The sequence below is a fragment of the Tachypleus tridentatus genome, chromosome 8, assembly GCF_004210375.1.
Source record: "Tachypleus tridentatus isolate NWPU-2018 chromosome 8, ASM421037v1, whole genome shotgun sequence".
Lineage (NCBI taxonomy): Eukaryota > Metazoa > Arthropoda > Merostomata > Xiphosura > Limulidae > Tachypleus > Tachypleus tridentatus.
The window spans coordinates 112,889,097-112,904,470 of NC_134832.1; the positions used below are offsets into that span (position 1 = coordinate 112,889,097).

At 31.1% G+C, this 15,374-nt stretch overlaps 1 protein-coding gene across 1 annotated transcript in view; it reads left to right on the plus strand.

Annotated features, from left to right (window-relative positions):
• Positions 1–8,224: 8,224 nt before the first annotated feature.
• Positions 8,225–15,374, plus strand: part of LOC143223228 (zinc transporter 7-like) — a 66,023-nt gene continuing 58,873 nt past the window's right edge. The window contains exon 1 of the mRNA XM_076450875.1: positions 8,225–10,077. Within this exon, the coding sequence (XP_076306990.1) occupies positions 9,964–10,077 (114 nt within the window). The 5' untranslated portion in view covers positions 8,225–9,963. The remainder of the gene's footprint in view (positions 10,078–15,374) is intronic.

Sequence of the window (15,374 nt, forward strand, 5' to 3'; positions counted from 1 at the left end):
CCTGCATTTTTCACGATGACACAAAGCAATGTGAGTTAATAACTGAAGAAATAAAAAACACGTCACTATTTTCATATATCTGTGTACACAAATGTTTGTTTTATAGCCTAATAAACGCCTTTGATACGTAGCATGATATTCTGCTTTGCTTTAGTATGTAATATTTTTATTTGTAATTATTCAAATTATTAAGATGGCAAAGCTAATTAGGCTATATGCATCAATCTCTGGTTTTCACTTATTTACCAGAGGTGAGGCAGTAAGTTAGCAGCTCCCAAGCCCACATAATCATTTAAATATAATTCTTCATTCTTAGTGATATTATTCAATTTAATAGCCACCAAATATGTCATGAGTATCATTCAAAGATGTTACAATGTTATCTTAATTTTTATAGACAACAAGTTGGTTCCCTGACACTGAACAACCTAAACATAGCACATGCATCTATAACACGTTACACTGAATGAACTTTTGTGTGACTCACACCTTTGACGTAAATTCACCATATGTAAAACAGTTGTTTTCGAGAAACCCATAACTTCCTTTCGAAATACAATTAAATTTCAGTCAGGTCAAGGTGAAGAGTACAATTACTAACGTGTTCCATTTCTAGTTGACTAGTTGTTGTGAAATACCCTGAGGATTTTTCCTAGAACTAACACAGTAGATTCTGGACAAGCCAACAAATGTTACTAGAAATATTAGTGCTACAGCCCTGAACTAATTCTTAGTTTCCAAAGACGTTATCCGTTAAACTTACAAAATACATTCTTATTTCTTATGCTCCTATAGAACAGCGATACATTTGCGTACTTACGAATCTAGAATATAGGTTTCGATACCCGTAGTGGACAGAGTATTAACATTCCTTTGCGTAGCTTTGTAATTTCGTATTTTGCCAGAAATCTAATAGTAACAAAAGGTGAATTATCACTACCGTCCGACTTAAGAGTATAGGTTACTATATAGATTTAAAATTTTATATAAACATCTTCTGAAAAGTTTATTTTCTGGTTGATACTCACTTTAGCTAATATAAGTTAATAGCAAGATAAACTACATCTTGGTATCAAAAATATGTTGGTAAGTGATATTTCTAACCCGCAGCATGGCAACACATAAAACGTCTCTGTGTTGTTGTTGTCTTTTTCAATTACAAACTTTTAGCTCATAGTTTCCTCATCTCTCGATCAATTTCAGATCTATTTACAGTTTTGTTTGCAGGAAGTCAAGCACTTTCTATTAATTTATTTGATCACGGTCAAGAGCTAAGAAATTAACTTACTCTAATTCTGACTAAAATAATCTCAAACCTCGCGGCTATTATAAAATCCCTCTTGCTTCTTATAAATATTGATTTTATATTTTTTGTTGTAAAAGTTTGATCTTTTGGTAGTAATTTCTTTTGAAAATCTGGATACATTTCCCAACATTGTATTTCATTACACATTTTAAAATTCCGTATTATACAGTGATAACTGTCTCATTTCTTTTTCATTATCTTAAAAACATCAAATTAATAATTTACGAATGATTTAAGGATATTTGATAAAAGTAATATTTTTTTAGATCAAATATTTGGGTAATTTGGGCTTTCTGATTCTTTTTTAATTTGCTCACTCACTTACACATAGCTATCATTTAATAGATTCGAAAGATCTAATAAGAAGCTTTCTTATTTTTTGCTTGCTGTTTACCACACATTAATTAACTGTTTGATAGAGAATGAACTGAAGGAATCAAAGACAGAAGAAAACTTCAAACATGTTAGAGTGAAAAAAACATAACAATCAAAAATAAATGGAGAATTATGACAAATTTCGGACAGAGAACGGACTTTGCTTTCTACATTGAATATATAGATGGTAAGTGTGCACTTTTTGTTTCGAAAGATTACTTTTTCTAAAAAAAATTATGTTGTCACAAAATTCAAAATTGTTTTCAATCCTCTACTGATTTACGTTAATTAACTTGGTATTATAGTAGCCATTTGTGTCTAAGTTCAGCCTTTGTTTGTTAATTATGTAACACGGTTAATTAGTTGGCAATTGTATTCACTCACACACACACTTACAATCACTGATGAATGCAACAACACACCATTCGCTACACAAATGCCGATCAGCTGTTAATGTTATAGTGTACTTTATTCCTATGTATTTACGGTGAATCTACACGACAAGCTCTTATCGTGTTTCTTTTAGAGAAGATAGTGATGGAAGCTGACGTTATTATCTTGTTATCCAAAACTTATTATCCACATATGACTTTATTAGTAGTCCAACATACTTTACATGGAAGATCTCTCCCACTGTTCCCATGTGTATATCTGTTTTAGGATCGATTACAGTTTTAGTATAATGTAAAAGTTCTCTGTAAATGATGAAATAGGGAAATCCCAGCAAACAATCACCGCTTCTTAGTATCGATGTTACGTAAGGAAAAGTAGCAAGACTTGTTGAGTAAAATGTGCAAAAACGTGTTTTTCCACTCTAAACTTTCACGAACTATTCGTTAAATAGAATGATAACATATGTTTGTTATTGAATAAACACTGGCCATCCTTCATGAACCAATTTGTAATGTGATAGAAATACATAACCCTAATGAAGTCTAATACATTAGTAGTATGTATGTATATGTGTGATTTCTGTATCATTTCGAGAGAAAGGAATTATAAAAAGTGTAAAACGTTCAAGAGAGTAAGGGGTCAAATTGAATCCTATTTAGAAACTTTGAAATACTTTAAATAACAATTATTACATATGCTCACGCGAATTCTCACGCAGATTAATCGTAAATGACAAAGCAATCACAAGAACTTACAAACATGTATAAGTAATTTCATTTCATTCAATGTTTTAATAGCTTTCCGTTCGTGATCATAATCCGGGTGAGAAATAAAACACTTAAGTTCGGCGTATCTGGCTTTTAAGAAAGCGTTTGACACAGACCAATATGAAACGGCTTGCAACGAATCTTATCTCTAACTGTGGGAGATACATTAACTGATTTAATATACGAGTGACTAGATGAAAGATAGTAGAAGATTATTATAAATGGGGTGAAGTCAAACTGGATTAAAGATCCAAATGGTGTACCACATGACTTAGTCTTAGGAACATTGCTCTTTTTGATTTATATTAATGACGGAGATGAAGGACAGTCAATAATTTTCTTAACTTTGCTGATAATATCAATGTTTTGAGTGTTGCTGACTGTGAAGAAAACGCTGCTGAGTTCGGCAAACAAATGGCATATGGGTTTTAATTTTGATAAATGCAAGATAATGCATATGGATTATCATGATTTGAATTATAATTTCGATGGAAATAACCTTAACACTGTCAAGAAGGAAAAATATCTTGATATAATGGTTCATATATTTCTTAAGCCATCCAAGCAGTATGCTGTTAGTAGTTTAAGGGCAAAGAAGATTTTGGTTTGTATCTATAGAAGTATTGATTACATGTCTAAAGAGGTTATAATTTATCTGAATATGTCACTAATTAGGTCATGTTTGTAGAATTCAGTTCAGTCTTGGGCTCCTTGCCTCAGAAAAGACATTGAAGAGTTCAGAGGAGGAATACTAAAATGGTACTTAGGATGGAGGGTTTGTCATATTATGAGAGATAAAGATATCTATACTTTCCTTTTCCAAAAAAAAATATTGTTATATTGTAATAATTTGCAGATAATTTGATTTTAAACGTAAAAAGCTGAAAATTTAAATGATATGTTTTATAGCGGGATCATTTAAGTAATAGTTGGAAAATTGTTCAAACAGGACACAGTTGAGAATAAAGAACTATTTATGGAAGTAATAATATTTTCTTTAGGTGTTACAAGTGTTACTCATTAAGTTGGCACACGTTTGTATTGTGATTCATGAAATAAAATAGCTTGTTTATCTGGATATGAGAATCAGTCTTGCTACTTAATAGTTCCAAGTATTACGCAAGGCAGTAGAAATCACTGTTATTTTGTTGAATGAAAAGTCACGTCATCACTTAGTGTATATATATATATAAGATAATAATTTCATAGCCTTCGATCAGACTCTTTCGTACAAGAAAGTAAGTAACATTTTGTTATTATTCAACTACTCTTCGGTTGCTTGCTTTTTGAGAAATTGTTCTCATTATTATAAAAAATATATGTACAATACTAACAATATGAAATTTGCAATGAAGTAAAATGTTTAACACGTCGCATTAACGGGTATAAACCACATTCACGTTAGGTAACAAGATAATGCCAAAACTATACACTCTTGATACATTCGGTTAAAAGTTACGTGTTATAGGTATCGAACGTTGATAAGATGGACTGAATTAGAAAAATATCTGACACGTTCTACTAGGACATCTAATAATATGCATATATGTATAATAGGATATCAATAAACCTGAAAAGAAAGCTTTAATAATAATGTTCTAAATTTTCTTATGACACATCTTAACATGTTAAGAATAATGAGCTTTCCGATAATCTTTAAAATATAAAGATGTATGTAATCATTTGTTATGATGGAACAACCCCATTAACGAAGAAAATATATTTTATCTGATCCTTTTCTCTCTTAAATTCTTGTGGTTATATGTTCTCTTGATATCAGATTACTAATATTAATTCTGTTTAGTTTTATGCGTACCAGTATGGCATGATTCCAAATACGAAATTTATTGTGTTTTTAGATAATTATCATGAACAAGTCAACGATCTTTCTTTTATGCCTTTTGATATGTGGAGTTGTAATTGAGACTGAAGGTCGCTGCTGGTACCATTGTGTACTCCTTCACTGTAGACATGGTATTTGCACATACTTATGAAGATGGATTTGCCATGGTGCGGTTCCATTTGGCTTACCAGATAAACCTAAAGGTAATATTATCATGTAAACAGGTTAGATCTATCTGTTAATATATTTTTCCCTCAAAACAATATTTTATCTATTATTGCTTATTCAGTTGACACATATGCACACTTTTCAAAATTACTGAATGTTTAAAGGAACGAAAACTCTTAAAACGAGCAGTTAGGTTGTATCATAGATACAAAACGAGAATATTGTAACGTATATTTACTATTTCTCTTCACTCAGGTCTCAGGTAAAGAGAGCTAATTATACATTAGCTGAAAACAATGCATTGATCAGAAAACACGACTTGATGTGTAATTTATTACACTAGTATAATGAGCAGAAAATTTGTCGTGTGCAATGTATTTAAAGTATCTTAGGTACTAAAGTAACAATTTTTATTCGTTTTTCAACTTAAACACAAAGCAACACAATGAACTTTCTTTTCTCTGCCCACAACGGGCGTCAAAATACGTAATCTAGTGTTGTAATATCGTCTGCTAGTAGAAGTATTCTCATTCGAAAAACGATGTTTGTATTAGATTAATGTCTTACCAGCTACTCCAAACTTTTACGATACTGAAATGCTGCATCTCTCAGTTCCAGAAAAAATGTTACTTTACTAATCATACGCATACCTTAATCATTTTCATACCTTTTATGTAACAGTTAAAGAAGTGAAGTTCAAAGAGGGAGAAAAACCACGAGAATTTGATTTAAATGAGTAACCGACGTCTTTATGCAAGGGTAAGTGTATTATCAGTTATTTGATAAATTAATGTTACGAATATGTTCAGTTTCCTTATTATGGTTGCCATCAATTTTATGTTTTGGTTATTCCTATCACAAACTAACTCATACCAGCGTAAATATAATCGTGTTGTTTATTACTTTTAATCATTGTAACGGATTTACTATAATGTATTTATTTTGATATCTGTATTTGCTTTTCTTAAATATATATTTCGAAATGCATCTATCTAACGTATTGTGAAATGTGTATTGCAAAATTCTCGCCTGTTTTCTAAATTTGTAGAAGAATCTTAAGTGTAAGAATCAACAATATATGATTTACAAAAGCACGAGAGCACTTGTTGAGCCAACTGAGCTTTCGAAAACCTCGTCTTAACTTTGATAAATCGATGCGCCAACAGGCAGTTTACATTTTATTCTGTTGGTTTGGTAATATTAGTATATTATAAACCTGGGAAGTTCTAACTGTAGTTAGAATTTATTAATCTGGTATTTAGAGATACTTGATTAGAAGTGTTTGCAGATGTTGAACATAATTAACCATTTAACATAATAAAATTAACTTCAAATATTAATAAGAGGGCATTAGGTTCTGTTCTTTCATTCCTGAAAATTTATCTTGTAAGTGACGTGTGAGACCTGTGAAGAATAGAACTATATAAATCAAGTTTCGTATTATTATTATTTATCTCGGACGAATATCCGATTTATTTTGTTACGTTCGTTACGTATTACGATTTCGTATAACCGAAAATTTGAATTTAGAAGTTTATTTAGTTATTACCAATATTGATCTATATACTATAGGTCTAATACTGAATATTTTAGCGACGAACCAAATACACGACGAGCAAAGTAATCCTGAATTGATATTGTTACACCTCTCTTAAGCCAGCGCTTTCTTTTCTTAGCTGGCTTCACGCCACTTAGAAGCATATATTGTTAATTCTTGATCTCGAGAATCATGTGTAAATTTTGATAACAGGCGGGCTTCTGCAATAAATATCCAACAATATACGTCACTCGCATCAAAGGGAAACAAATGTAGATATTAATATAAATTTATAACACTGAATCTGTTAAAATCATTATTTAAAATAACTGTAATTATAAATTTTATTGTTGTTTATATGTTAAAATATATTTTTGTTAAAAAAGAGAATTCCGTGTATCAATATTGTTGGCAAATATCATAAATGTAATACATATCAACATTTAATCGACTCCTAAATTTAAATTAGAAATTAACTAAGTTTGATGTCAATCGTAATATGTAAAATAATAATTCGGAGATTCGTCTGGGGTCAATGATAATACGTAATATCATTAACTCACAGAAATAAAAATAGCTTTTGGTTCTTACTGGCAGTACATTACTTTCTTCCTTTGCTTCTCGCGATTGATTTGTTTTAAGTAACATATTTTGGTATTATTTTCTGTTGTTGAGCTCGTGTATTTTATATTATTTTCTCAAACTTACAACGTATATGAGATTAAAACGTTTCAAACTGGAAATAGTATTTATTTATATAAATAAACGTTAATGTTTGTAAATGTCTATTTGTTCAAATTTCTTGATGAATCAGCATCAAACCTGACATTGTGATACAGGATGACACGATGAAGGTCATGGGGTGTTGGAAAAATTAATTGAAATTACTTTCTATAATAACAAACATATACCCGCTGGTAGGATAGTGTTAAGTTTATGGACTCACAACTCTACGATCCGGGGTTAGATTCATCGCTTTGGTCACTGGAAATAGCTCAATGTGGTTTTGCATCAATCCAAACAACAATAATAAACCGATATAGCACGATAAGGTTTGAATAGATTGTTAAGTTTTTAATAGATTCAATTGATTTTTAAGTACAAAGATGCAACATGGATTTTCTCTGCGATATGCCTACTTCAGATACTAAAACTCGGAATCGTTGTAAATCAGCAGACATACTTCTGTACAACTAGAAGTAGGTTATGAAAATTACAGTTGGCCAAAAAATAACTAAAGCCAAAAGATTATCACATGATTCATTTTTTCTTGTATAAAACTTTATTTTTCAGGGTCTTCTGTTTAACCTGTGAGAGCTGGAAACTGATTTATTTCTTTTATTCTTGTACTTATACTAAACACGTCTCTTAAGATGTAAGCTGGTTCTCTTTACCGAAAATGTCAATAAAAACATTTAATATTTTGTTTGGTCATTGTTATATATCCCTGTTGTAATTATAAGCAAGACGTTTAATACTGAAACATTCACATGCGACAAAATTTACAGGAAAACAAAGAATGTTTTTAAGGTTTCGTTTTCTTTGTCCACGGTGAATAATTATGACTCATTAATGATTCAGCGTTAAGTTAAGAGGTCTTATTTCATACTTTATGTTTACAGAGATGGCACAATTTTGTTTGGGAAGGCTGTTCTGAACAATTTTGAGTTGATAAGAATAATGCTCTGTAAAGAATATATTGTTTCGGGAGCAGATTCTTTTGTCTAACACAATTGTTTTAGTTACCCCTCTGGCGGTCATAGGTGAACTATCTCTCTTCACCCATTTTGGAAATCTTTTCCTATTCGCCGCCTCTCCAAATTTTAATGAAAAATACAGAGATCAACCTTTCAAATTCAAAAAGTCCTACAAAGTGTTTTGAAGTATTTAACCCCTTTTCACAAGGAATAAACAAGAAATTAATGTCTTTGATATTTAAGTGACAAAACGTTTGTTTTCACTAACGTTTAGGTACTGTATACCCTGGTGGTTAAGGAACTTGATTTGTAATCTGATTTGTGTGTGTCAGTCAGTCATCAGATACTAAAATTATATCATATAAAGAATGTTTAATTTTTCAGTTTGCACTGTCTTTACGTCAGTAAGACGCGTGCATATCGTAAATAATAAGAATTATGCACTCTGTATACCACAACAGAACATAACAGATGAACTTAAAATATGATAAAAAAAAATTTATTTCCTTTAATTCTGAATTTAAATATTCTTGAAACAGAACATTTTTAGGGACAAGTATAATTTGTATAATGTTTAATATAATATATATATAGACACTTTGATTAAATCGATTTAAATTGAATCTCCACTCTACTTCCAAATAAAACCAAATTTAATGCACCTCATCTTTAAAATTGAGTATTTATCTGTTGAATATCTAAAACAATGGTTTTGAATTTTCCGTAAATCTAAAAAACAGAACATTTGTTCTTCTGTACTCCGCGGGAAATCTATCCCTGGGTTTTAACAGTGTAATAGAGAAAGCTTACTTCTTTAATTCAGTAGAATAAACTAAAAAATCTGTAACTTTTCACACCTTCAAGTAAAAATATGAAATTCTTGAATGATAAATGAATTTTTATGCGAAAAAAAAATGTTAACGTCTGATGCTTTTAAAACACCTCAACACTAAGTTGGAATAGCTTTATTCCTATTTGCTTTTCATATCAATTGAAATGTAGCATGTGAATCCGTATACAAAAAGTAGCTGTTAACTCTTCCTAGTTCAAATTGCACATCGCTAATCAGTAGCTTACCTTTTAATAGTTTGAAAGTTGATTTTCTTGATATTTCAGCTACGGAAAAGATAAAATGGTTAACTTTTAGTATGATCTTAATTTTAGCTAAATTTGTCAGACTTTCTGTAAGCTGTCATCAGAGAATGATTCGATTTTGTAAGAAACTTCATTAAAACTAGACAATAATATTTCCAATTATGTAAATGACCTGAAGTATAACTTTTACCTGTGACATATTTTATACAAAAATTAATTTGATCTTTATAATCTTTTCTCTAATTTGATAAAAAGTGAGCAATTATTTCTTTGGGGTATTAAATCCTTTTTATATAAAATTTCAACATCAACAGGAAACCTTTTTAATTATATTGAAAGCAATTCCCAGCTCTCAGGCAGAGTTAACTGAGATCTTATATGTATATATACATATATACTGCGACCAATGGATTAAATACAATACATCGTCAACTAATTATACAACTTTAAAAATTATCTCAAATATATATGACACGATACAAATAAGCTTATGATAATAAAATTACACTTCACGTGAAAGTGCATTAGCACAGATGTATCAACCCCTTTGACGAGGATTATCTTCACATCATATTATATTAATGTTAAACTTCCATTTAACAGCTTTCTTTTCTGACCTTTCATTTGGTTCAAATCTTTGATGGGTTGTGATCAGTGTAAGTGACAATATATTGTTGAAATGCAGATACACATGTATTGAAATATTCTGAAGCCAATGTTTCTTTATCCACGGTTGAGTAATTCTTTTGGTGAAAATTAAACATTTTAGAAAAATAACAAATATGGTGTTCAGTATCTCTGTTTTTGAAATGCGACAGAATTGGGTCAGCGCGACAATTTGTGCCATCAACAGCGAATTCGGAAGGCTTATCAAAGTTTGGTGCCATCAGTACAAGGTAAGTGTACAATGAAAATATAATATTATTAATAGCATATTGGCATTTTCAGACAACTTGTTTTTGTTATTTTTTCACTAGATTTATTAATAATACAGTGACGTCAAAAAACGTTTACCAAACTTTCTATAATAACCAACCATTCCTAAAAATATCATCAAGCTTTTCCAGTTTATTGAGGTTGGATAATTCACAACGCAATCAACTTTGTCTTGTATTGGAGCATCTTGACAATGACCTAGCTAAACAACTTTGGCCTTTGAAAAATCACTTTTTGCCATATTTACAGTGGTATTGACTTTCTTAGTCATTTCAAAAACACCACGTCATACACATTAGTGTTCTTTCCAGGTGTTACTGTAAATTACAATATGATCAACACAAATACAAATTTCCAACAGTGTGTTGAGACATTGATTCAGCATTCTCTGAAAATTGCATAAGAATTTTTCATTCCAAATTGGCATTAAATAGTACTGGTATAATCCATCAGCAGTGATGAAAGCAGAGATTTCTTTTGCTAGGTTAGTTAGTGAACATCCCAGTTTCCCTTAAGCAGGTCACATTTTGTGATACAACGAGTCTTTCCTATTTTAGCAATACAATTTTCCATTTTTGGAATGGAATAAGAATTTGTCTTTGTTAAAGCATTAGTTTTGCGAATGTCTATGCAAAATACCACCGAACAAAAGATGAATACCAATTACTTTCACTCGGTTGTGTAATGGAATTCTCCAGCTCATAAGATATTTCTTCACGCATTTTATCAGTCTTGATTGGATACACACGATAGGGACGTTGTTTCACAAGAGAATTTTGTCCTACGTAAAATCATAAATAGCAATATTGGTTTGATTTAGAACGTCCGAAAATATACACACATATTCCTTAAATAAGGTTGCAAGTTGATTTTTCACTTCACAAGAATCCGCAAATCTGGACCGAAACCTGGAAACATAATTCAGTAAATACATTTCTTTCGGGTTATCTGTAAACTACTGTTCTTTCAGTAATTTCAAAGGACAACGCACTGAATGGCCAGACATCAAATTGAATGGACTAAACTCTAACGACTCTTGAACTGACTCACGAATAGCAAATAATAATAAATTAACTCCTTCATACAAGTCCCTCTCATTATCAATAGAATAAGTCCGAATAATATTTTTAAGGTAGACTAGAATCTTTCAAGAACACCTTGCGATTCAGGATGGTAGGTGTTAGATCTCATCTGTTTAGCGACGAGCTGGTAAACGATTTGTTGAAAAACCCCGACATAAAATTTGATCCTTTATTACATTGAATTTCATAAGGCAAGTCAACAAAAGTAAAGTAATTAATCAGTGCCTTAGATTTTTGCTGAAATATTTCTTAAGAGGATGATAACTTCAGAAAATCGAGTGGATGCACACATAATTGTCAACAAATACTGATGTTTTAATGGAATTTTTGGAATGGACCCAACAGAGTCAATAATCACACGACGAAAGATATCTTCGAATGCTGGGATAGATTTCCAAGAAAAAAAAATTTATGGTTAGAGTTTCCAACCAATTGACAGGTATGACAATTTTTGAAAAACCGAGAAACATCTTTCCTAATTTTTTTGGTTATAATAAATATCTCATAATTTTGTTACGGGTCTTGTTGACTCCTAAATGACTTCCCAAGGGTAGTTCATAGGCACCTTTCAATATTTGCGAACGATATGCTTTTAAAACAGTAATTTGATAAAATAAAGCCTCCTTCTTTGAAGTTGATACATTTTGTTGCCTCCAGTTCCTCATGAGCATTCCATTTTTACAAAGTTATCGTTTAAAACTCTTTTCAATACATTCCTTAGCAAAAAAAACCAAAAAAAACGAAAACGGTTATTTTGTCTCAAGCAATTAGTTCGAGTTCTAGAAATATTAGAAAACTATAGAAATAATGAAACACGGTAAAATCAAATTTCCCTAAATAAGGATGAAGGATTATAAAATCAGGAATTATGTAGATGGCGCGATGTTCATTTGTGAATTGTAAAATTGTGTCACCTGAAATAGGCTTTCTACTAAAGTAATACATTAACTGTTTATTTCTCGCACGCCTCTAGGTTACATGAAACGTTGTTCAAACATATAGAGAGACTTTTACAAACGTTGATTATTTTAAATAAATATTTTAATTGAATATTTTAAAACGTCTTCAGTTTGTAGATTTTTTCTTAATTTTATGCTGTGATTATATCTTAAATTGGTCAAGGGATGGCGCGGGCATCAGTAGAGAGTTTGAAATGCAAAGAAAACTCGGAGATATTCCAAGAACCACCTAAATAGAGATATCTTAAACTCCAAACACTTTTAGAGAGATATGTTAAACATTATCTGAAGCTATTTGATATTCTTTACTTGTAATGCTCTATGAAATTCTTTATGTCTTACAATAGCTGTATGTTTTCATTTTATTAAGTAGTTATTGAATTTGGATGGAATTTGAAGTGCATGAAATATATTTCTTAAAATTGTTTAGTTTGTTTTTAATTTCGCCCAAAGCTACACGAGGACTATATGCGGTAGCGATCCCTAACTTATCAGTGTGAGACCAGATGGAAGGCAACTTGTCATCATCACCTATCGCTAACTCTTCGATTACTGTTTTACCAATAAAAGGTGGGATTTACCGTTACGTATTAACGGCCCTCATGGCTGAAAGAGCGAGCATATTTGGTGTAACGTGGATTCGAACCCGCTACCCTCCAATTTCGAGTCGCGTGTCTTAACCACCTGGACATGCCGGTGGTTTGTTTGGAGGTTTACCATTTAATTCGGCTCTATTATTTGGCTGGAATATTTTCCGTTTCTTGACTTTTTCTGACTTAAGTTTACGGACATTGCCTTGGCTTATCGTACGTAACTCATAACCATCTGTACTCGTTACAGTTTACATACTAGTAACTTGCTTTCCGCTAGTAAAACGGTATGTTTATGGATTTACAACGCAAATATCAGAGGTGCGATTCCTCTCGCTGAGCTTAGAAGATAGCTCGCTGTGGCTTTGCTATAAGAAAACATCCACACACACATACTAGTAACTTCTAATATATTAATTATATCTTCACAGAATTTGGTAGAGTTTTAGTAAACATTACAAGGCTTTTGCACAAGAAAAATCATTTTTCAGTGAAGGATTTTTTATTAATATATGTTCGTGGAATTGTCGATTTTTTTTTACTGGTACGAGGGCAAAGTGATTTTCATTTTGAGATTAAAAATTCTTCTCTCTGACTCAAAAATCGAAATTGTATAATGTGGTTTTAGATTTACGTCAGTTTAGACAACAAGAATAATAAAAAGGTAGAAAGCGTAACTATGTATTGGCCAACAAAAGTACACTATTTCGGCCACCTTACGTTACATATTATTGTTTACTCATAAATGTTTAAATTTTAGTTATGCATTAATATTATACATTATATTATTTTTTTTTCTAAACACCGCAAACAGTTGCATGCTTGAAATACACTGAATAAAATATGAAGGATCCAGGCCTGTATTGATGCTATCGGGGTTCAGTTTCAACATTGTTTATAATTGTCATTCATATTTACCTCCTGTATTCTATATTGAAACATATCTGTTAATAAATATATAAGTACACAGTGACTTTCCGAACAACCTGTATTTCTTATCACATAGAAAGTGAAAAATACCTTGAAAAAGCATTGTTTTCGAGTATGTACCCGAATAACTACATTTTAAACTCCCGTGTGTGCGTGTGTGTTTATCTTATAACAAAACCATCCCGGGCTATTTGTTGTGTTCACCGAATGGAATCGAACCTCTGATTATAGGGAGGTAAATCTGTAATCTTACTGCTGTACCAGCAGGCGATATTCTATACTCGGCCGTAAATACTATCACTAAGCCTTGCTAAGACTTGCTGGTGGGGTGTGCAGATTAATAATTTTTTTGGTTTTCAAACATTAAATTTTGAAAAATAAAAACATCAAATTACAGTATTAGTATCCTTAAACTTCCATTGATTAGTGTTAACAGATTTCAATTCGTCGTTCTGGCTAAATACTCATACATAATGTATCCTCAAAATACCTAAAATGTAGTAGCGTCTCAAAGGGTTGAAAAAATCCCATTCCTATTCAGAAAAACGACTTATTAATCACACATCTATAGTGATGGACACAGCAAAAGCTCAATGTGGCTTTTTTTTTTAAATTAAACACAAACAAATTTTATTTTGGTGTTCAAACTTGCATTGTTTTATGTAAGTTAACTTTGTTACCCTGAAAGTGACCTAAGAAGTTCAAAACGTTGATTTCTTCTTTATTTGTAAAATCTTTAATACCCATATCCTAAGATATATGCTATCCACCTTTGTAGTGACAAATCCAAAATCTTCAACGAACAATATTTCATTCTCAAAACTCACGCAAATGTGTCGTACGTGTTCTTAAATTTTTATCGTTTTTGAAATTCCTAATTTCCAACCATTCCAACGAAAGTACGTGTTCTTAAATTTTTATCGTTTTTGAAATTCCTAATTTCCAACCATTGCAACGAAAGTGGTTCACTTTTAGTGTGACCTTGAGCACTTAGTTAAATTAGCCCAAAGTTAAGCTGTTAATTCTCAGTTATACACGACGTTTGTATGAAATGTTCTCAAGAGCATATAAAAACCTTCATAAATATATTGTTCACACACTTACATTAGTAGAAACATACCCCCGTTAGCAGATGAGTTTAATTGTAATAAACGTAATATTCTCTTTTTGGGAAAATTAACATGTTATTTAAGAAAAGTATTGGATAAAAAATATGATTTATTCATTCGAAAACTTATAAATATCTATCTATCTAACTATCTATTTATCTATATATACATATATATTAATTTAGTTCCATCAGTTGGTCATCCTAGTGACACAGCGATATATCAGCCAAATCACACTTTCAAAAACGGGGTTTCGATACCTGTAGATGCACAGTACAAACAGTTCATTGTGTTGGTTTGCGCATAACAGTCAATTAATGAATCCTTTAGTAAGACAGCAGCCCTACAATGCTGAAATCGCAGTTTCATTTCCCTTTGATGTACATAGCAAACAGCTAGATGAGGCTTTCCTTTAATTAAACACATATGAATCTTATTTTGGTGTCCAAATTTACATTGTTTTGTGTAACTTACTTAAATCACATTTATGTAGCTTTAAATTGAAACAAAGTGTTTTTTCATTTTTTAATGTCATTGAAACACTAATATCTTATTGTATTTTTAAAATGATGCTTTGTTATATCGTT